General features: G+C 39.6%; 1 protein-coding gene across 1 annotated transcript in view; it reads right to left on the bottom strand.

The window, feature by feature from the left end:
- Positions 1 to 1336: 1336 nt before the first annotated feature.
- The window catches only part of pacrg (PARK2 co-regulated), a 228888-nt gene continuing 207413 nt past the window's right edge, over positions 1337 to 22811 (bottom strand). Inside the window, exon 5 of the mRNA XM_039739942.1 lies at positions 1337 to 7955. Coding sequence (XP_039595876.1) covers positions 7795 to 7955 — 161 coding nt within the window. The 3' untranslated portion in view covers positions 1337 to 7794. The remainder of the gene's footprint in view (positions 7956 to 22811) is intronic.

Below are 22811 nucleotides of genomic sequence, written 5' to 3'. Positions count from 1 at the left end.
TTGGAACATCCACATTTCTGTTTGATGGGGTTTCGCCTGTGCCAATAAAAGTACTCACCCCTTGGAAGTTTTCACGTTCTTGTTATACAACACTGAATCCCAGTGGAATTAATTTAGCTTTTTTGATAAACAAAAAAATACTTTTTAATGCCAATGTCAAAACAGATCTCTACAAAGTGTTTAATTACAAATATAAAAGTGACCAACGTTGATCAGTGTCAACAAAGCCAAATCAAATCCACTGGGATTCAATGTTGTAGAAAAAGAGTATGTGAAAACTTCCAAGTGGTGCATATTTTTAATAAGCACTGTAGTTATCATTTTGAAATGAAGGTGAGACTGCTTAATTAATAAAGGATGGTGGGGAAGCTGAACCCTTCCCTAGCAGCATCTCAAACATGGTAAGAAAATTTGGTGGGATACCCGACCACTAAACTGCACATTCAGGTGCTCATCAACCCTCATGAACACTAGCCATTTAGAGTAATCAATCACCACAACATTGACATATTTGAGATGAAAGCAGAGAGCCCAGAAGAATCCAATGTTGACATGGGGAGAACAGTGCCCAGATTTTGAGGTTAAGGTATTTCCACATGCCACCCAATTTACAGCATCATGGCCTTTAAAGCGATGACATGTGAAGCTCATATGACACATTTATTCTTTTTCAATTCTCATTTTCTGCATTGTAGTGTCACGGAGAGCTACAGCCTATTGTGGCAACATGAAATGTCATGCTGGACACACACACCTGTAGCTTGTAGCAAAGAGTTAAGCTGGGATGTGAAAGAAAACCAGAATCATAGGAGGAAAAGTCCCACAAACATGAAGAGATGAGTGACTGGGCCAGGAGCTACGAGGCAGCAGTGCTCAAAGATACTATTTATTTTTGGCCACACAGAATTCAAATCATTCTGTGAGGGTTTTCATTGGATACTGTGGTTTTACTCACAAAGACATTCTAAAACTGGCCCAGTGTGTGTGTTGAGTGGGTGCAGCCTTGCAACCGGTGTCACTGCCAGTCCCTGTGATCATAAACTAGAGAATAAGATGTCAGGTTGTACAATAACACAATTCTGCAAGTTCACATTTCACAAATCATTTCTTTAGATAAACCCGTGCTTATTGAATTACACACTAAAAGCTCATGTTTAACATCAGTCAATACAAAGCGCAAATTTTTGCCATGGGCGAGCTCCTTGTGGCATCTTGTGATAGACGCTCATTTTGTGGACTGCCCATGTGATTCACATGATACACAAAGCATTCTGTGCTCAAAACTGATGACTGGTTTAAAAAAAAAAACAAAAAAAAACTCAAGACAAAAGTGACACACGTTGGGGGAATTCTTTTAATCCAGAATTAAAATGTCTCAAAAAAATAACAATTTACAACTTCAGTGAAACAAGCCAGTTCTTCCATAATTGTACATCTATAGCAGTCATGTCACCTACCTGCATGCCAGCAGGTGGACACAAATACTTAATTTAACGGCTTTTGTAAAAAAATATATGCAACATGAGTGTATAAATATATATAATATCTATAATGTTGTATGTGTGTATATATACTGTATATCCACACATGAAAATATAACCTCTATCTGTAGTTTCCACCATTAACAATTCCATCATCTAATGCTTCATTTTGTTCCTTTGTTAAAATGTACTTGTGCTTTTTAATGTAGCAGAAATGCTAAGTCATTTTACATGTTGTAGTTGAAAAGCAAAATCGTTTATTTTCAATTCCATTCAATAAGAGTAAATTAAACTGAATTGGATTTTTCCTATCTAAGCAAATATTAAATCTGACAGTAAGTTTGAAACAGATTGACTGAGAAATTTGAACTAAACAAACCATAAACTGGTTTGTTCCTTGGCATGCTCAATGCGACAACATATCAGTGAACGTCCAAGCACTGCCTAGTCCATGATGACAGATGTCAAAAGACTCTTCTCAAAATTCAGGTGACTCATCTCTTAATGCTTTAAAAGTGTGGGACTGCAGTGTCTGCCTGTTTTCACACTGTTTGAATCTATCATTTGGAGGAGGCTAATCACAGCTTGTGCTAGCTCACCTTGATCTCCTGACGTTTTCGTCTGGACTCTTTCATACATAAGTGGTGATTTTGTTAAGCTGGCATTTGATCAGATCATACAGAGACGTAGCAGGCCCACCAGCACTCCGCACGCTCAGGCATGTTGTTGCCCGAGTGTGTGCGATGCCAGGCTTTAATATTAGCTTTTTTATCTATTCAGAATATATATTTGTATATTAACAACTATACAGTTTACAACGAGACATCCACTGAATATAATTAGATTGGAATGGGAAGCAAAGGCAAAACTGAAGCAACAGTAGGGAAGCACAGGGGCTGTGCATCCTTGGAATAAAGGCATGAAAACTCTTCCTGATATTGTTTCCAGAGCAAGAAATCTTTCTGACATATTTATAAATTGAATTTTAAGTTCACATTTGAGTATGTTTTCATAAATATTTCCTCTCTGATATCTTTAAGATTTGAGGGCAGCAAACAATTTTGGGTGAGTCCAGAAACCAGCCATTAAACTGGCAGAGAGATAGAGGAGTCTTGCCGTATGCATTGTATTAAGAAGTTCTATGTAGTGTAATGTTTCTTTTTGCCAATATATAATTTTTTTTTCTAGACACTGTTGTTGGTGTTTAATTGCAGTTCTAAACAAGGTCCCTTTCTTTTGCACTATATATATAGATCCATTCTTATGTCTGGGAATGCCCACCAGTCCCATCACTCCTTGCCATCATCCCTCCTGTTCAGGTCTCTGGGTGTTGTTAATCAGGCTTCTGTTTAAACTAATATGGCAGCACAATTCTCTAGTAGTGTAAATGTTAACTGAAACTTGACAACTATAGCTTTTTTTGATTTATGGCTTCAAAAATATAAGAAAAATACACATAATTAACTGTACAGTTCTACTTAAAAAAGGAGTTCAATATTTAAAAGATAACTATGCACTACGGGGGAGATGGTACAAATGCCATGGGTTGTACCCAGCATTACTCACTTCTCAGCTCATTTTTGAAATTTGTTTTCTTTACTTACAATAGAACTTTTCGACTACCTTACTAATCTACAGATTGTATTTTGATTATAATTTGTCCTCGGAGTATTGGAAATGGAAATCAAAACCACAAAAAGTCATCAGGTTTTAAGCAAGTTGACAAGTACATTACAAGTAAGAGGAAACATAATTTTTTTTAATGAATTTAATGTCTAAAGCTATTAAATTAATTGAACTCCTAGACTAATTTAGGACAGTTGGCATATGATAGAGCAGAATGTCATTTCACAAACTTGCACAACATTTGTTGGGAAGCGTATATAGGTGATGTTAAAAAGCAAAGACTGGACCTCATAAAATGCTAAACTGGTCAGGCACTGTTGCCCACATTCAGAATTCTGCTATGGCCATCACAATCATATAAAGGCTGGGGATGAAGTATGTGAACCTCTCATTTGTGAAAATGTTCTCACTGTGAATGAGGGTCTGACTATATAAGGGAATCACTCATCCTTTGTGTCAGATGTTTGGGTAGCACTGGTTAACATTTGTACAAATGTGGAGCAAAAAGTGGAAAGCAAGTAAGGACATATACTGAGTGGTCATCTTGTTTTTGACAAATGCTGATGTCCCATTAGGGTAAAGGTCATTAATATACCACCAACATCACAATATCATCACTTCAAGACCACTGACATCATTACATGGCCTGCAAGTTCACCACATCTATCCCTAATTATATTCTTTATCTGCAATTACAATCCCTCTGCAAACTGCCCACTGTGGAATGGGCCTGCAATGACAGAACAAAAAATTGCACCCAGTAGAAATACTTTGCATTAATGGGAAGGAATCACACCTCATACATTTCCAAAGTTGTAAACATTTTCTAATAAAGCTTCCCTTCTAATATTATTATTAAATATAGCTACAATTTTATAACTTTTCATAGTGCCCTGGTTTCCTTTTCTGTAGCGTGTATATTCAATTTGTTTGGATAAATATACAATATAATTTTGATAGTGTGCTTAACTGTTAAGAGTACCACCAAAATGACACAAAGCACAATTCCCGATGAAAACCTCAGTAAAGGAAAAACAGAATTATGATACTGGTAAAATAGAAATACAGGAGTCACAAGGGTGCAACAGAGAGTATGGCGTGTGACTGTGTGATGTCCCCCAAAGTGTAACATCCAGAAGCACAAACGTAGGACAGCCAAAGAGTAGAATCTTGGAAGGAAGGTGAAAATTACCTGTTCATAGCCCTAGAGTGCATAAAATTGCCTGCACTTTAAACCAAGAGGTTACGACTGTGGAAGATTGGCAGATGTTACATTCTCACTAAAGTTTTGTGTCTGTTCCCACTGTCCATTCTTGTCAATTACTTTCAATTTAGGTCTGAACCAAAAACAAAGGTGGAGGTGGCATTAGCTGGTCTGTGGCCCTTAGTATTGCCATTGCTGGGGATATAAAGCCCTTGATGTAATGGCATTTGCCTTTGGCCACATTTAAGAAAAGAAACTCTCCACAAGTTCTTTCTTATTAATGCTTAGTTTATTAGGTACTTCTGGTTTGGACTTTTGCTGGATTAAGTGGTTATTGTTATTCAGCTGCCCCTTTGGTTTTGTGATTTTTCTAAGTATGGATTTTGACATAATTAGGTATTGGATTTAGTTTTTTTCTGATTCTGCCTTCTGTCTTATGTGAAGAAATATGCTTTCAGGTTATGCATTTTTGGTGTGCTAATTTAAGAATTTCTTTTGCATAATTTAGTTCTTTGGTTAGTTTGCTTTCTTTACTTTACTATCTCATTATATTTTTTGATCAAATGATTTATTGTTACTTTGCTGCTCGGTCCTTAGTTGATTTGTTTTTCATTCGTAATAGTTGTAGTTTAATTATTTATTGCTCAATAAATATATAAATATTAATTTGTAGTGTTAGTGTTTGGGAAGGATTTCAAGGTTTTGGCCTCCTCCTTGGGTCTAACATATGCAGAGCAGGAGACTGGTTCAGTTCCTCCAGGATGAGGACAGGTTGCAGACTTCTGAATGATGGCACAGGGAGAACTCTGTTGTCTAAAGGAGAAAGAAGTCAGCAGTAAGTACTAAGTAGGGTAAAGGGGTTAAAGGATAGTGACAACCATCAGAGAAGAGTTCTAGTCTGGCGTTTCTGAAGCCAAAATAGAGTCTGCCTTTGTGTCTAGAAGTAACTGTGGGAGGGACTTTAAATCTGCCTGAAGGCACAGCAGTGTGTGTTAAGTATTAAGATGGAAGGATAATTTAAGGTGAAGGCTTCCTGGCAGGAAGGAGTCCAGGGAGAAAGAGAATGAAAGAGAAAGAGGTGAGGTGGAATATGAGAAGGGAGGGAGAACCCCTTGAATGTGACAAGGAAGTGAACATGTTGTAGGCCTCTTTAGCTGATACATGGAGCTGAAGCTAGACCCAAGTGGGTGATGTTGAGTGGGATAGGGCAGTAAGGGTGAGCTTTCAGTTTTCTTTTTCCTTTGGTACTAAATAAGACACTCACCCTTACTGTATTTATATTTATGTCATATTTATAAATATGACAGCCATATCAGCTCCTTTGGCTATATTTATCTACATCCACATTTCAATTAAAACCTCACTACTCCATCCTTAATTATTTAACAATAAAGTATATTCTGCCCTTCAAAAGTTCACTTAAAGGCCGAGCTAGATCTTATCCTCAATTACTGTCTCATACAATCACATGAATGTGACTAGAATCTTCCAGTTAAAATAGTAAAAATTTGCAGAGCATTTTTACCTCATCAAATCAGGTAAAATAAGCACAGAAGCACGAAGGGATGCTATTAAAAAAAAAAAAACCACAAACATCAGATGACAAAATAGTGTGATGTCCTCTCCAGTGGCCTTGGCTGCTCATCTCAGCTGCTAATCTGCACTCTGCCATGTGCAGATATTGTCTCTACATCCCACATGAGCCATTCTAACTGACAGCATTATTTATCCAACAAGTAAGTATGTTTAAATTTTATGCAGTTCACACAAAACAGCCAAGAGCAATTTATTACAGTCAGCCAAAACAACAATATTAAATGTGTTTATAGCTTTCCTTCTGCCTATCAGGTAGAAAACATGTATTTAACAGTGAACTGTCATTTAGAGTTAAATATAAAAAACCCAACTTAAAGTGGATTAAAGGAAAGCAAGACCAGGCATTGTTTTTTGTGTCATTTTTGTTCTCCACGTCTTTCATACATAGTCATCCTTGGAGATCTCCATACATGTGTAGAGTAAAATCTCCAGCCAGACCTTACTATTAAAGGAGACACATAAGTGGCCTCTAATCATCAGTATCATCTATTATTTACAGTAAAAAAAAAGTAATTAAATTTTACTTTTGATTATTAATGAGCAAAAATGTGATTCCGCATTTGAATATTCTTAGATTCAATTTCAAAAGTTACATGTTTTTAAATTATGTCAGTTTAAAATTACGATTAAGATATTGCAAAAATGGTATATTTTTCCATGTAATTACAGGATGTGAGCAAATAAAATTGATCCCATTTTATGAACTTGCTTAATCTAATTAAAGTGCTGCAAGAGACTGGGGTCTACTACAGTAGCATCAGATGCAAGGTCAAAGCCAGGCCCAAACAAGTTTCAGGTCTGTTTCTATAAATGAATCATTGAACCGTCAGGTGTTAATTGTTTTTAAGAAATTACATTGTTTACAGTTACTTAGTACTGCTTAAGGGTGTTGAGTAAAATCAAAGATATATACAAGCAGCTGGTGGAACAGTTTTATTTAACAAATTTAAAGGGCAACTTTCTCCATTTTTAAGGACAAATTTGGATATAATGAGATTGCTACACAGGGGTATTATTGTTTATATTTTAAGTGGTTTTCATTTGAAATCTTTCTATAGAACTTTCCAGAAAGCAATACTTCTTAGTGAGGACAGCAAAAATTTACTTTCTCTTCAGGGAAAGTGTTCTGTTATTTTATTTGATTATAAAGAAAGCTTAAATATGTGTATGTTAGAACATGTTAATTTTTAACCAAGGTATTCTTCAGATACTCAATAAGACATGTACGCAAGTTATTTTAAATTGTGACTGAAGATATTGTCATGCTAGTAGATAATAAGATGCAGGTAGTGATCAGACAAAAATATATTACACACACATGCACAGTCAAAGAAACAGCTTTTAGGTTACTAATTTGAAAATACAATGATCGAGTTGTATTCTGAGAGATCCTCTCTTCAAAGCACATAATCCATCCATTATCCAACTCACTATATCCGAACTACAGGGGTCAACGGGGTCTGCTGGAGCCAATCCCAGTGAACACAGTGCACAAGGCAGGAAACAAACCCCGGGCAGGGTGCCAGCCCACCACAGAAAGCACATAATAACTGGAAGATTTATTCAACTCTCATATTTTCATTTCAGTAAAAAATGCATGAGACATGCTTCTAAAACAACTTTTTTTTTAAAGGATTGCCTTCTGCTTAAAAATTGTATTTTACAGATAAGATGGCTTATTTATCACCTTTCCATTCACCCTCACACCAAAAAAGTAATATTAATAAACATAAAAATTATGACAGGAAATAAAAAAAAACAACAAATGCATCCCAAAATAGACAGCATTTAAAGGGAGGAGGAGTTTCAGAGTACAAAAGTGAACAACATTCCTGTTTTTACCAGATACACAATAGCAAAAGCAGCACTGTCTTTTTACGCTTCTGTTCAATTTAGCATACAAGACTCATATGTTGGAACCATGTATTTGATATTGATGAAGGCGTTCTCTCCTCCACAGCGCTCAAAGACCTCCAGTGTCTCCTGGATGAGGTCCCCAATATTCTCCCGCTTCTGCTGACTATAGTCAATGCCATCTCCAGAGTTGACTAAGAAAAACAGAAAGAGGTAAGCTTAACTTAAGAGGTCATTAACACTTTGCAGACACAATTCACAAAACTGCATCCCACTTAAATATTTTTAGGAAATATTTCTGCAATAAGATAGTGAAACATACAACCCGTCCAGTTTGTTTCTTGCCATTAAAATTACTTATGTAAATATCTGAGATCAGCAGAATAATGCTCAAGTTGTGAAACAGCTTACTATGGGTAAAGGGGAAGGAAAAGTAACTATTGCGCAAAATAATACCCATTTATATCCAGATCATATGACAGCAAAGAATAAAACAAGTAGGAAATTATTTATCTATTCAATAATTCATCTGCTTGACTCTGTGTTTATGCCATTTTGCCTTGACATTGGAAATTTGATTGACACAGGGATACTGAGATCTTTGAGAAAAAAATGCTCATGCTAGAGTAAAAGGTTGACCAATCTGAGGAATGTTCTTGGGACTGTTTTATTCAACAAGAGCATTACTTTTCAAATACAGGATTGAGGGAGAGCTAAATCAACACAGAAGGGAAAAAATATATATATAATTTTGCTGTTTTTAAGGTGTATCAGAAAAACCTTAATACAAAAAAATATAACTATCCCACCTTTATTCCACAGATGAAATATTGACTGTAAATTTCAGAGCATCATACCAAGTATATTATTAGATTAATTATACCAAGACTACTGAACAAGTTACTACTTAATTTGACCACTCAGAAGAAATCTGGATATTTTACTGCACCTTTCACTGAACGTACACACATTTCAGATAAGCTCCTTTTACATGTTGCTACACAAATGCTCAGTGATCTGTGTTTCATCCATGCATGATGTTTACTTCAAAACTTTTGACCAATATTTACTGTATATAAATTATATCTAACACTATTCAGTACACAGATTATCCATTGTTTATTTTGGCACTCTCATTGATTTTTGAAGAAATTATCTTTTACTACCCTGAAATGAGTTTGTAAGTAGAAGTTCAAGCTCAAAGCATTTACATACACACACACAAATGGAAAAGTAACATCTCAAATTAACCTGACAGTATGTCACCTGTGTGCAGCGTTGCAACTGGAGTGTACAAAAGAAAAATCACATAAAAAATGCCATGTTTACACCTGGCAACCAAATGTCAAACAGGTTATTTCTACTTCATCTGATATTGTAAATACATTATTTACACAATACTCTTTATGAGGAATACTGGGAAAGGAATTTACTCAGGTCCAACCAACCAAACAATTGCAGGATCCTTGAAATATAGACACATGTGCTATACTGTATATATAGTTTTCATGGAAAATTATAGTTTATTTATATAAAAATCATAGTTTATACATACAAGGTCATCAATATAAAATTATCTTTTGCTCTTTGGCTGATAAGCAGAGTAGAGAATTACTCAATTCAGTTCCAGTGAATATTAGGTATTCTGCTAATAAACCACGTTTAACACAATTATCACATTTCAAAAAGACCAAGTCAAGAGAAGCTTACTTTTGTTATTTTATATCATGATTAAACAAAAAATGGCCTCTCATTTTTTAGAGGTCAGTTGTGAAAAACTTGAAACAGATGTTTTAACTCTTATATATGGGTGTCCATCTTCAAAGACCTCAATTCAGACAAAACTCATGAATCCCATAATGGCATACTTGTGAAGAAAAGGGGTAAGTGATCACTTACAGACCCTGCTGCAATAAACAAATAGTGAGTGACATCATTTATCTTTGTATCTGCTTGAACAAGAAAACTTGCAGTGGAGGGGCAGGAATGTGAGATAAAATGGCAGATATGATCTCCCCGGAGGACTTGCTTGTGCTTGCTTGAAAATTAAGTCCTATAATTATTTTATTAGAGCCCAAGCTGTGTTATGTATTCTACACAATAGAAATCAACATTTACAGGTGCAAGAAATGAATCCTAAGTGCGTACTGCTTTCAAATGAAATGCATGTTTGAAACCAGTTAAAGACCTAGGGGAGCAGTTGTAACTTTTTAAAACCCGAATTCAACATGTGGTGTGTGTGTGTGCGTGAGTGTGTGTGTTTTAGGGGTGATGGAATAGGCACATTCCTAAAAACATAAAAAGCAACAGCCTCATAGCTTAAACTCCTTTGTGTAAGTTTACAAGTGGCTGTCAAGCCAAGGTGGGGAATTCAACTGACCGAATATTGTTTTCCATTTCTCGCTCATCTGCAACATTCAGGTCTGGGAAAGACTGACAGCTGTGAGGCAGATGTCTAAAAAGGCCATGGCATGGCAAACAGGGCACTTCAGTTAAAGAAATGAGAAAACCAGTATGGAATGTACACCATGGATACTGTCATTTTAGCAGGACCATTCAGCAGACACAAGCATGACTGAGTTAAAGACAGAGTCAAAAACTAAAGTGATAACTGTAGCATGCTTTATGTTAACTAGCAATTTTACTATTTTAACATCCCATATAGCCTGTATCACCCAAAAATCAAGTCTGTTTGAGAACAGGATTCAAACTGTGCTACCACTTAAAGATTTTCTTGCTTATAACACTTGTGCTACTCAGCACGCTTTTAGTATTCATTTATTCAGACTGAGAACAAAAGCTCAGTTTAATCTTCCTAAAAGGGTGCTAGTGTTTTCAGTGACAGAATTGATTACTTAGCTGACTGAGAGAAGTACAATTCATCTGACAAACTGGTTTTAGGGGGTAGGACTGAATACGACCCTAGCAAAGAAGTACAAGAAAAACTAAATACATCTTCTACTAAAATATGGTAGTGATGCCATAGGTATTCTTAAAAAAAAACCAGCCAGCTACATCCTTGACGAAACAGGTAGAAAATATTTAGGAGGTGTATTCAAGAAGTAAACTTCTGTTACAGCAGAGGTAAGAACTGCCTGGGTGAGGCATTAAGACAACACTGCTAACCCAATGAGTTACATGTACCAAAAGCCTTCTTAATGTTAAAGAATCTATAGAACGTAATTAAAAGAGAACAGGTGAATGTTGTGGGAGAATCCAACATTTATACCATTTTGATGGTTATGCATCAGTGTTTCATCATAAATTTAAGCACTCAGTTGTTGTTTTGACTTGTCTTGTCCAACCTGGATAGGTGAACTGTTTCAGTCCCATCATCAAACATTAAGCAAGTGTTAGAAGAATATTCGTTCAATGGGAATATAGCAGGCTACTTCTAAGAAGTCCTGTGCCAATGCCTCAGTTTCCAATAGTTGTTCAATATCCAGATTTTAAATGCAGTCAGCTCATGGGAATTCTTTCCTGGGTAATACATGGTTGTTCTCGTTAAAGTCTGGCCTGAGGTCTGTGACTCTCTACACAAAAATGCAGGTTGACTTTCAGTCAGTATAACAGTCATTGTTCTGTGTCCATGTAAACCACCAAGGATCAAATTCCTGTCTGCCCACAAAGCACAATATTTCAACAAAGCCCAGTGAATGCACAAATGCCAAGTGAAGCAAGATACACCTCAGGGTTTTAAAGGCAATGACGTACAGCCGAGTTGAAGACATAGTAAATATTGGTGAGTCCAGTATAAAGAGATGTACATGTCAAGTTTGGTTTCTTGTGGTTTGGAAGATGAGATGTAAGTAATAGGTTTAAAAACAGGATGTTTTCTTTTTTATAGAAACCCATTAATAATTTTAAGATGAAGAAGAAAAATGTGAAAATGTGAAGTTAAATCTTTGGATTTAGAATAGAATAGCACATTAGAATAGACATAGTGATGACTGTGTAGTTCGCTGTCAAGAACAAGTTTTACTCTTACATTTACTGTATTATTTGCCAAATGGGTAAATGTACCACTCTGCCACATGAACCACACTGTTGTTTGTTTAATAAACTATCTTTACTGATTACATGTTTTTTAAAAAACAAAACTGCAGAGTGTGTCATGCTTTTTAAGAAATGTTAGTCTTCTAAATGACACAGACAGGACCAAATGACTTTTACATTAGAGAATAGACAGAGGAGAGTCATTAAGGACTAATTAAAGCAGGGTCCCTATAAAAAATGATATTGAGTGCCAACAATTATCTATAGTAATTGCAAACATGAAAAAAGTAACTTATCATTAGAAATATTATAATTCTAACACCTGGCAGTCAAATAACAGTTTATTGACAGTGATGCATTAAAATTGCAAAAATTACATCCAAGAGGCTGCAAGACATGAACCTTCCTAAAAGCATCTTCATTTGTCACATACTGTACATCTATCAGATCTTAAAGTAAAGCATTTCACATTTCAAACCTGCTTAGTCAAGTTCAGGGCAATAGAATACCACAGCCCATGCAGGAAACACTGGGTGAATGGCAGGAAACAATCTTGGACAAGGTGCCAGTCTACATTTGGGCATGTGTCTGCATTCACCCATAAATACGACAGGCATTGTTTTCCTTTTTATTCAATGTATTAAAAGTAAGAAAGTAACACTCCATACCAGCAAGTCAAACTTGTCAAAGCTAAATTCAATTCAACCCCCACCCATGAGAAAGAGCGGAATTTTAGCATTGCCAATGGCTGAACATATCCCAAAAACCTCAAAAGCAGATGTTGTAAATACATGAGACCTCAGCTTCCTGCAATAGGTTATGGATCTAAGAAGAAAGACTCTGTCCACTGTCTTGTATTTTCCATAGTGGGACACCACCTTCATTATTATTATAATAATATATCAGACTACAAGAGCAGAAAACAGCGGAATTGTTAACAGACATCTTTACAACCTTACAGGAAGGTGAACTGATTTAGTCAGGGACACAAACTGACCAGACAACTTTGTGGTTTAAAATCCAATGCCTTAGACAATATGGCATAGTGCCTGCCCTAGTGACATGGTGCTACTGCCAGAGCACAGCATGCATAAGGCAGAAGAGGACTGGCAACTGGTAGATACTGGAAGATAAACTAATTTTTGGAAAAACTTGTATGTTGTTTATCACTAAGTAGACAGAAGAATGCTGGTAGTTTTGAACAGTGATGTACTTATATAAATTTATATAAAATACAAAATGCAATAAAGCTTCAGTGTTTTATAAACTACATAAAGGAGGAGGCAAAATAGGATATTTGCCTTTCTTATTTGAAAAAACATTTTGTAAGTAATGTGTTGCTGTCTACTACTGACAATGTTTATTTATTATATATTATATTTATGCTAGAGAAACCACTTAATATTACCTTACTGGTGATACATGTCATAACAATTAGTGTTGCTGCCTTCCCCATCTACAGTTACCAATCCAATTATATTTTATGTGGATTATGTACATTTTTGGCATGTTCATGAAGGGTTTTGTCTGGGGAATTCCTTTTACGTACATATTTCCAAAACAAGCATTATTAGGTTAACTGCAGGTTCTAAATTCAAAACAGTCCTCAGGATGAGTTTACTAAAATTATGATCTCTAGTAAGTCGCTTTGGAGAAAACACTCTTCTAAGTGACCAAATGTGAAGGTAAACTAACCTTGTCTGAGTGATTATATTTGTATGCGTGCTGATGTGCATTTGTGTGACCTACAAGAAATGGGTGTACCATGCTACGTTTGTTTCATCTCTGTTTTGATAATAACTATCTCTTTGTCTCTCCTTTCTTCAATATAAAAACAATCCATCCGTCCATTTTCATATCTGCTCTATTTAATTGCATGAAGTCGGAGGGCTGTCAATGACAGAGTGCACTCACTCACTCATACACAGCCATTTAGAATCTCCAATTAGTCCAACATGCACCTCTTGGGGAAGTGGTGGGCAATCTGGAGTATCTAGAGAAAACAACAGACATGAGAAGAATGTGCAAGCCATACAATGAAACTGACTGGGGCAGAATTAAATGCCAGTTTTGGTTTCACTCAAAAACAAAGGTTAATAAGCCAAGCCATTTTTCCTATAATAATGATTTAATACTACATGATTTTTAAATGTTATAATATATACTTACATCCCACAATACTTGTATGAAAAGTTGTGTATCTGATGCAGGTCCTAAGTAGCAATGTTGAATGTCTCCACTAACTTGGCTATGTCTTTTGAGTCAGGTTTGTGTGTCGCTAGTATCCCTGATGGTAATTACTCATGAAAAGAGGTACTATACTTTAAATAGGAAGCTTAGGTTAAAACTCTTAGCTAACAATTGCCTGACCATCCACCTAATCTCATTTATTTTTAACACAAAAAGCATGTTATCTACTTTTCTTTAAATGCCCATAGTTATGGAACCATATTTTTCACTAAAGCAAAGTTAGTGTGTGTACCACTCTAGGAATGTTTTCTATTCAGTGATAATACATTATTAATAAAAAGAATACCTAAAATAGAAAAGGCAATTTTTATCTATTTATTAACCATCATTAAATACAAAAGCATTTCAAATGTTCTAGTCAGATATGATAGGGATAAGCATGTCAAATGTCTTGAGAGTGCAATCATAGTTTTACAGCTTGGTCTCTGTTGCGAAAGACAAGATTTGTACAAAGCAGATAATGGAAATGTGAAGGATGGTCAGCATGCAGCAGCCAAAGCATAGTCTTCTGGATCTGTCATGTCACACAACTCTGTCTGACAAATCTCGGCTGGTTTCAAATTAAAAAAAATATTGATTCTCTCACCCTCTTCTTTTAACTTGAATCTACTAAAACTGAGGTGACAGAAATTGCAGGCCAATGTGGTGCTTCTTTTCACATGGCAATGTCATTTTAGCTAATTAAAGCAACATTACATCTGGGGTGCAGTTGCAGCAGTCTTGCTATATAAAACCCCTACAAAAACAAATTTACAATCTTTTGATCAGTCATTAATGGCAGGTTTTTGTTGTGTGGGACAGACCCCACTGATGAGTATAATACTATGTTTCAGGCCACAAAATAGTAAAGGCAATAAAAAAATAAAAAAGAATGCAGAGTACTTGGTGGGATGTGATGGAGAGAATTTTCCTTGTGATGAGCTGGACTTTTGTTTAGTGCTTGTCCCTGCCTATTGCCCAGGGCTGTTTGTATAGGTGACAGCCTGTCACACAAGTAAAATGGAACATGAGGGTCTAGTAAATGGAAGGATGGGTGCAATTTTTCATTTACTTTATATGTTTCTTAATTTCCAAATTCTGGCAATGTGTGTACTGGAAGAAAAAGTGGTTCATTCCCACAGAGAGTCAATAGGAGACAATAAACCTGCAACCTTATAGTTTACAGGCAAATGGCATCCCAAGATTTCTAATTTAGTCTCTCTAGACGTTTACTCTGTACATGAAAATCTATTTTCCCTGCTTCATTGTGATATAGTTGAAGTAAAAGGTTTCTATTACAATTTAATTACCCACTCTACATTAACAGAAGCTTTCATATAGCCACAAATAAAAGAACAACTGGACCAGATATGTATTAAGTAATTTCCTGTTCCAGCATGAAAATAAATCATTTTCACTGTCAGCATATCACAAGATAACCAAACTTCACATTTGTGAAGTTGAGCTGTCAGGTAATGTGCCTGAAGTTTTATCCCATTTTGGTAATGAGTTAGAAATTGATATCAAAGACATGTCTCACATACATTTACAACTTGCCATTACTATCTCTGCAAAATCTCAACTTACAAATGTACTTATTGTGGGGTTTGCAAACTGGCATGATTGTTAGCATTGCTTCCTTAAAGCTCAAGAGTCCTGGGCTTGAATCCCATACCTGGTCGTTGTCTATGTGTGTTAGGTTAGTGAGTGTTGGGGTTTTGTTCAAGTGCATCTTGTGACAAACTGTTGCCCCACCCTGGGTTTGTTACTACCTAGCTCCCAAATATTATTTGGTATTGGCACTACCTCCTTGCAGCTATGAACTGGATAGACAGGTTAGAAGATAGTAGGGTAGACTTACTTATTCCATTTAGTCTTTTAGAATACAAGTCAGCTATAAAATGCAGAGTTACTCAAAAAGAATGTACCTGTTTTAAATTACAGTTCTTTAATCCTGGTAGATTTCTACTTAAAAATATGTTTTTTACACGATGTGATTAAGAAAACTGTCCCTGTTTATACTTCTCTGGGGTTACTGCTTCCATTGCAGCCTTGGTGCAGTTCTATAGTTCCTGGAGATTTGTGGGCATGGCTGGCAGGTACATGGTGTCTTTAACATAACCCACCAAAAAGAAAACACACAGTGTCAGAAAATAATGAAAATGTGTAATACAGTTGTATATTCTTTTATGTTGATCAAAACATTATATAAACTAATTTTAAATTGTAATGTCATTGTAATTGTTTGATGGTTCAAGTAGCACATGATAATAGCTGATAAAGAAAATGGCATTACACTTGTGCAAGAACCAACAATAATGAAAAAGGAATGTTTGCTGCTTTACAGTGGGATTTCAAACAGCTGACATAGCCTGTGTGTGTGTGTGTGCTGGGGGAGGGTTGGTACACAGACAATCTTTGTTTGCTCTGCAGAGAGTCTACCATGAGATCAGGCTTGGGTAACATTGTCTGTGAACAGCATAAAGGAGGGAGAGTGATGAAGCAAGCAGCTGCACATTACTGATGCAAAACAGGAAGGGTATGTGTATGAAATGGGGAAGAAAGGCAAAAGAGTGAAAAGGGGCTGGTTATGTGCATAGCCCACCACAGGCTGAGATGGCGTGAGCGAGTTTACAATCAATGAAATATGTGTGCTGGTGGGGGGTAGGGATTTCACACTTTCTCTAAAGGGACTAGGACTGACGCATACTTATGCTGCTTCCATTCTCTTTTAACAGACTATTTTAACTAATTTGTTTTTTTCTTTTTCGTTACTTGAAATGTTCTTTTTTTGTTAAACAAGATGAACTTGCTTTATGTATATAAATGAAATTACATGTCCCAACACTTTTAAGCTGTTGACAAACCAAATGCATAAACTTTAAATGTGGTTCAGGCCAACCTTCTGTTATTATCTCTAACAAGAGAAGAGTTCAACAGAGGGCCAGGGCCATGCTCACCCTCATATACTCTGCATATATTTATGTTTTAATAAAAGCATGTAATACCTTAAAATGTACAGTGAAGTAGTTCGGCTGTTTGAAAAAAGGTTATGGCAGGGTAAGTATACAATTTTGCATTTATAGTGCCTATCTTTGATATAAAAAAACACACACAAACTTATAATAATATTTTTACGTTTGAATGACTACCCATACCCAACAAGTTAAGGAAGACAGTGGACATTTGCCTTTGTGTCTACATGTAGTAGTGCAACATTACACAAGAGACAAGTATTCCTACTATAGTTCTGAATTCATGATATATTATTTAATGATTATGAAAAATATCTGAATAGGTGAATTGTGTGTAAATCTGGACATAATATCAGTAGGGTGTCACACACGTGTGCATGGGAAGCAGCTGAAGGGCTTAGGAAATACTGTTTATACATCTGCCCAGGGGGCGGGTGCACTGACGCTCTTTCTGAGTTCTCTGCAGGTCTTACCCGGGAAATCCCACCAGGAGCCGCCATTTCCAGGAAGGACACATCACTTCCGGTTCCGGCCCCAAGAATGAGGTCACTTCCGGTTCCGGCCCCAAGGATGAGGTCACTTCCAGTTCCGGCCCAGAGGACGACATCATTTCCGCCCTCTGTGCTATAAAGCTCACTGCCATTGCTTAGGCAGGCAGTTCTGTTTTGGACTCTGTTGTGTAAACAACTGTTACAATGCCTCAAAGACTTTTGCAGCCGGGAAACCGTAATAAACGGGTGGCTGCCCCAAACCTTTCCGTCTCTGGTCTCCACTTATTACAGTGGCGTAGTCGGCAGGATGGTGTCCCGATGAACCGGGACACGAACTATCACGGAACCAGGTGGGTGAGTACCGGGCCGAGTTTGGGCGGGGAGTGCGCCAGAGGGTCAGGAAGGGCGCGTGCAGGCTCTGCTCCATGAGCATAACTCGGTGGGGACCACCCATCTCGTGGAGAACGTAGAGGGGACCCACAGGCGTGGGCTGGCTTCTGGGGAACACACACGAGTGGCTCAGTATGCTCTCCTTGGCAGGAAAGCCGAGCTGCCCATCGGGACCAAGGTCCCAGTTAGCGATGGGTTGTCCCCAGGCCGGCAGGTGAAGGAAATCATAAACTGGGAGTTTAACCCAAGCAAAGGGCTGTCAGAGCAGGCTATGGCTCTCTGGCAACAGGTGGGTGAGTGGCTACGGCCATTGAGTTAACCCCTTACAAATAGTGCAGCAAGTGGCCTGTTTTCTGCTGCTAAAAGACTACCCCAGGAATTTGCCCAGCCGGCCTGGGGCGAATTCCATTCTATGGACGAGCTGCTGCAGCTCTTGCAAACCCAGAGGCCGGCTGTGAAACCTGGGAGGGCAGAACAGCCGCTCTGTGGACTACCGGGAGCTATGTCCCACTAAAGCAGTCCCTTCCACGCATTCCAGAGCTTGTTCGAAGTCGCCGGGCCGTCTGGCTTGCGACCTGTCGGGGAACAAGGCGGACCGTAGGGGACAATGGCGGGGGTTGTTTGTGTGCCCTTAGCAATCCCTGGCGGATAAACATACGGGGAGCTTCTTATTAATGGACATAAGATAACAGCGCTGTTCGATTCCGGCAGTAGCGTGTCTGTCGTTGCTTGCCGTTTTATTCTGCCGCAACAGTGGATTAAAAGAAGACCAGTCTAAAATGTATACGGAGATATCCGCACATACAATACCGCCCGGTGTTACGTATGTCTCGGAGGAACCCTTCGACAGCTTACCGTGGCGGTGCATCCGGATCCTCCGTTTCCGTAATCCTCGGCGAGACTGGTCTGATAGTAACGGCGTAGTTTAGTAAGCATTCCCCGAAAAACTTATGGCCTCGTTATAGATGACAACGATTCATCTCAAGTTGCTTCCACACCGTGTAATCAGCCGACAGGGAGTGGGGCGGTAGGCCAAGAGAGTGCGAAGACACTCCCGGACCGTCGCGGGCTACTACGTCATCCACTAGCGCCCGGCAGCGAGGAGGAATCTCCGCCCCTTGAGGTCAGACGGACCCGCTCTCTGAGTTGCACTTTCAGTTTAGAGCGACGGCGGCTTCTTTCAAGAGAGAACAGTGGAATGGCGACTCTCTGAAACACATAAAGAATGCAGTGGTTCTCGTTAACGGCCAACGCGCATTTGCCCATGCCACAGGGACCTCACTTTGTCGTTGATAATGATTTGTTGTATCGGGTCGCTGAACATGAGGGAAGGTCCGAAGTTGTTGCTAATCCAGCGGACCTACGGCGGCAGGTTTGCGAGTTAGCACACTCCCACCTTCTTGGAGGCCATCTCGGCTCCGATAAAACATTAGAGCGAATTAAGCTCCGTTTTTCTGGCGGGGATTAATGAGGAGGTTAGCGCTTTTGCATTTCCTGTCCGGAATGTCAACTGCGGCAAATTCCTAGGAGGACCGTGCTCCTCTGGTTCCCCTTCCCTTATTGGCGTTCCTTTGATAGGATTGGGGTTGACATAGTAGGACCCTAGAACCCTCAGCCGAGGATATAAATATATACTCGTCCTCGTGGATTATGCTACCCGATTCCCTGAAGCCGTTCCGTTGCTCGGCTACCACAAAAATATTGCACGGAACTAGTAGGAGTCTTTTCGCGAGTAGGCATTCCTAGAAGTCCTGACGGACCAAGGAACGCCTTTTACCTCGGAAGCGTTCAAGGAGACTGCCAAGTTACTGAAAATAAAGCATTTAAAGACCTCGGTGTATCATCCTCAAACCGATGGCCTAGTGGAGAGATTTAATCAAACTCTCAAGCAAATGCTACGTAAGGTAGTCAGCAAGGATGGGAGGGATTGGGACCAACTCCTCCCCCTTGTCCTCTTTGCATATCGGGAAGTTCCTCAAGCCTCTACGGGTTCTCTCCATTTGAATTACTATACGGAAGACAACCCGGGGTTTATTGGATATTTTAAAGAGGGCTGGGAAGGGGAGGCACAGCCCTCCACTAATATTTTGGAATATATCGCCCCAATTGCGCGTAGATTTGATGCAATAAGACCGATTCTAAAAGTCATATAGAGGAGGCGCAATCAGCACAGGCCGCCTTTATGACCGTGGCACGACTCTCCGGGAGTTCCAACCGGGATCGCGTCATGGTATTGGTACCAACTTCTCACTCTAAACTGCTCGCCCATTGGCTAGGCCCCTCTGAAATTAAGGAAAGGAAGGGATTGGTTGACTATTTGGTGAAACAGCCCAATCGCCGACCAGCTGAGCGAATATATCATGTAAACCTGCTGAAACCGTGGAAGGAGAGGGTCGATCCCTCCTCGGACAGCCCTGCTCTCTCTTGCTGAAGTAAGTTCCCTTAATTTCGGAGCAGCTATCCCCAGGCAGAAACAAGAGCTCGAAGCAGCTATCCGCTCTGTCCCCGAGGTGGTAAGTGAAAAACCCGGTCGGACCTCTCTGATTGCGCATGACATATTGACTGACCCGGGGGTGATCGTCCGTGGCGACCCTACAGACTCCGGAGGCAAAGAAAGTAGAAGTGGAACTGGAAATCAAGCGAATGCTGGCACTAGGAGTAATCGAGGAAAGTAGTAGTCCCTGGTCCAGTCCCATCGTCTTGATTGCTAAGCCTGGCGGCAGTTGGAGGTTTTGCAATGACTTCCGTCGGCTCAACCAAGTTTCCAGATTTGATGCTTATCCCATGCCTCGCGTGGATGACCTCCTCGAGACTGGGACCAGCCAAATTCTTGACTACACTTGACATGACAAAGGGGTACTGGCAGGTTCCTTTAGCGAGTCCGCGAAGGAAAAACCGCGTTTAGCACTCCTAGCGGACACTGGCAGTATCGTGTCCTTCCATTCGGGTTACAGGCCTGCGACTTTTCAGCGTCTGGTGGACAAAGTGCTCCGGCCCCATAACTCGTTCTGTGCTGCCTATCTGGATGGCGTTGTCATCTATTCCAGCACCTGGAAGGAACACATACAGCAGGTCACAGCAGTATTACGGACACTGGGAGGGCGGGCTCGAATCAACCCCAAGAAATGTTTCTTTGGATTGAGGAAGCCAAATATTTGGGCTACCTAGTGGGCGGGGTACTGTGAGGCCACAGTGTTCCAAGTTGCAAGCCATAATGGCCTGGCCCGTCCAAAACCAAGCGGCAAGTCCAATCCTTTCGGTTTGGCGGGTACTACCGCCGGTTTGTGCCTCGCTTCTCGAGAGCGGCGCCCTTGACCGACTTGACAAAGAAAAGAGCTCCTAATACGGTGGTATGGTCTGATAAAGCGGGGCTGCATTCAGTGACTTAAAAGGGCTCTGACTTCAGCACCTATCTTGATCTCCCCTAACTTCTCTCTCCCTTTTATCCTCCAGGCGGACGCCGGACACAGGCTTGGGTGCCGTGTTGAGCCAAAGCGTCGGCGGTGTTGAACACCCGTTATGTACCTGAGCGGAAACTGTTGGACAGGGAGACCAGGTGCGCGGTGGAGAAAGAGGCTCTGGCGATCAAATGGGCGGTAACTCAGCTGCGGTACTACCTCTTGGGTGGCGTGTTCACTCTGGTGACGGATCATGCACCTCTGAAGTGGATGGCCCTTCACAGGGAGTCGAATCCACGGGTCACGAGGTGGGTTTCTTGACCTGCCGCAGTACAAGTATCGCTTCGTTCATCGACAGGGGTCTCTTCATGCCAACGCCGATGCCCTCTCCGGGCCCACGACCTCTCGGTGCAGGTCGCCCGACCCGGCGGGTCTGGGCTGAGGGGAGTCTTGTCACCTGCGTGTGCATGGGAAGCAGCTGAAGGGCTTAGGAAATACTGTTTATACATCTGCCCAGGGGCGGGTGCACTGGCGCTCTTTCTGAGTTCTCTGCAGGTCTTACCGGGAAATCCCACCAGGAGCCGCCATTTCCAGGAAGGACACATCACTTCCGGTTCCGGCCCCAAGAATGAGGTCACTTCCGGTTCCGGCCCCAAGGATGAGGTCACTTCCAGTTCCGGCCCAGAGGACGACATCATTTCCGCCCTCTGTGCTATAAAGCTCACTGCCTTTGCTTAGGCAGGCAGTTCTGTTTTGGACTCTGTTGTGTAAACAACTGTTACAATGCCTCAAAGACTTTTGCAGCCGGGAAACCGTAATAAACGGGTGGCTGCCCCAAACCTTTCCACGTCTCTGGTCTCCACTTATTACAAGGGTATGGAGGAAAAATAAAGCCTCTAAAACGTAATAAGGACCTGGCAGACAAAAAACATCCTCGTGTTCTGGTGCAGCTTGAGACTTGATCAATAAAGTGAAACAAACAAAAGGATTTGTCTTGCATGGTATATTTATGAACTCTCCTTTTAGTTTATGATTTGCAATACTATAATATACATTACTCATTTTGCCAGTCCTATACAGACACATTCTACCACCACCAAGGTGGCCTCAACTGTATAAAACATAAAATGACAAAAAGGCAACTACACCAGCCCCTCTGCACCAGTTGCAAGGTATTTCTCACAACAACTAAAAGAAAAAAATAAGAAATGAGGGAAATACTTAAGAAACACACTAGACTATGGAGGCATGACTATACCACAATTACCAAGTCCACTGACACATTCATTGTCTCTGATCAGCCATCTGAAATCAAATATTTATTAATCCATTTCATTTCTGAATCTGATTTTTTTCAGGTGATCATGGGTAATGGGAGTACAGTATAACCCATTACATTGATACGGTTCATTACAAAGCATGAATAATGCTCCATCTGTTCATTTTCAAAATCACTTATTTCACTTTGATGTCACAAGAATCTACAGGTATATCAGCAAAACAAAGTCATATTCACAGGTACCAAGCAGGTTTAGAGTTGCCAGTTAACCTAACACACAGTTCTTTTTGAT

Source organism: Polypterus senegalus, chromosome 17, assembly GCF_016835505.1.
Source record: "Polypterus senegalus isolate Bchr_013 chromosome 17, ASM1683550v1, whole genome shotgun sequence".
Taxonomy (NCBI): domain Eukaryota; kingdom Metazoa; phylum Chordata; class Cladistia; order Polypteriformes; family Polypteridae; genus Polypterus; species Polypterus senegalus.
This window is presented reverse-complemented; position numbering and strand designations above follow the sequence as displayed.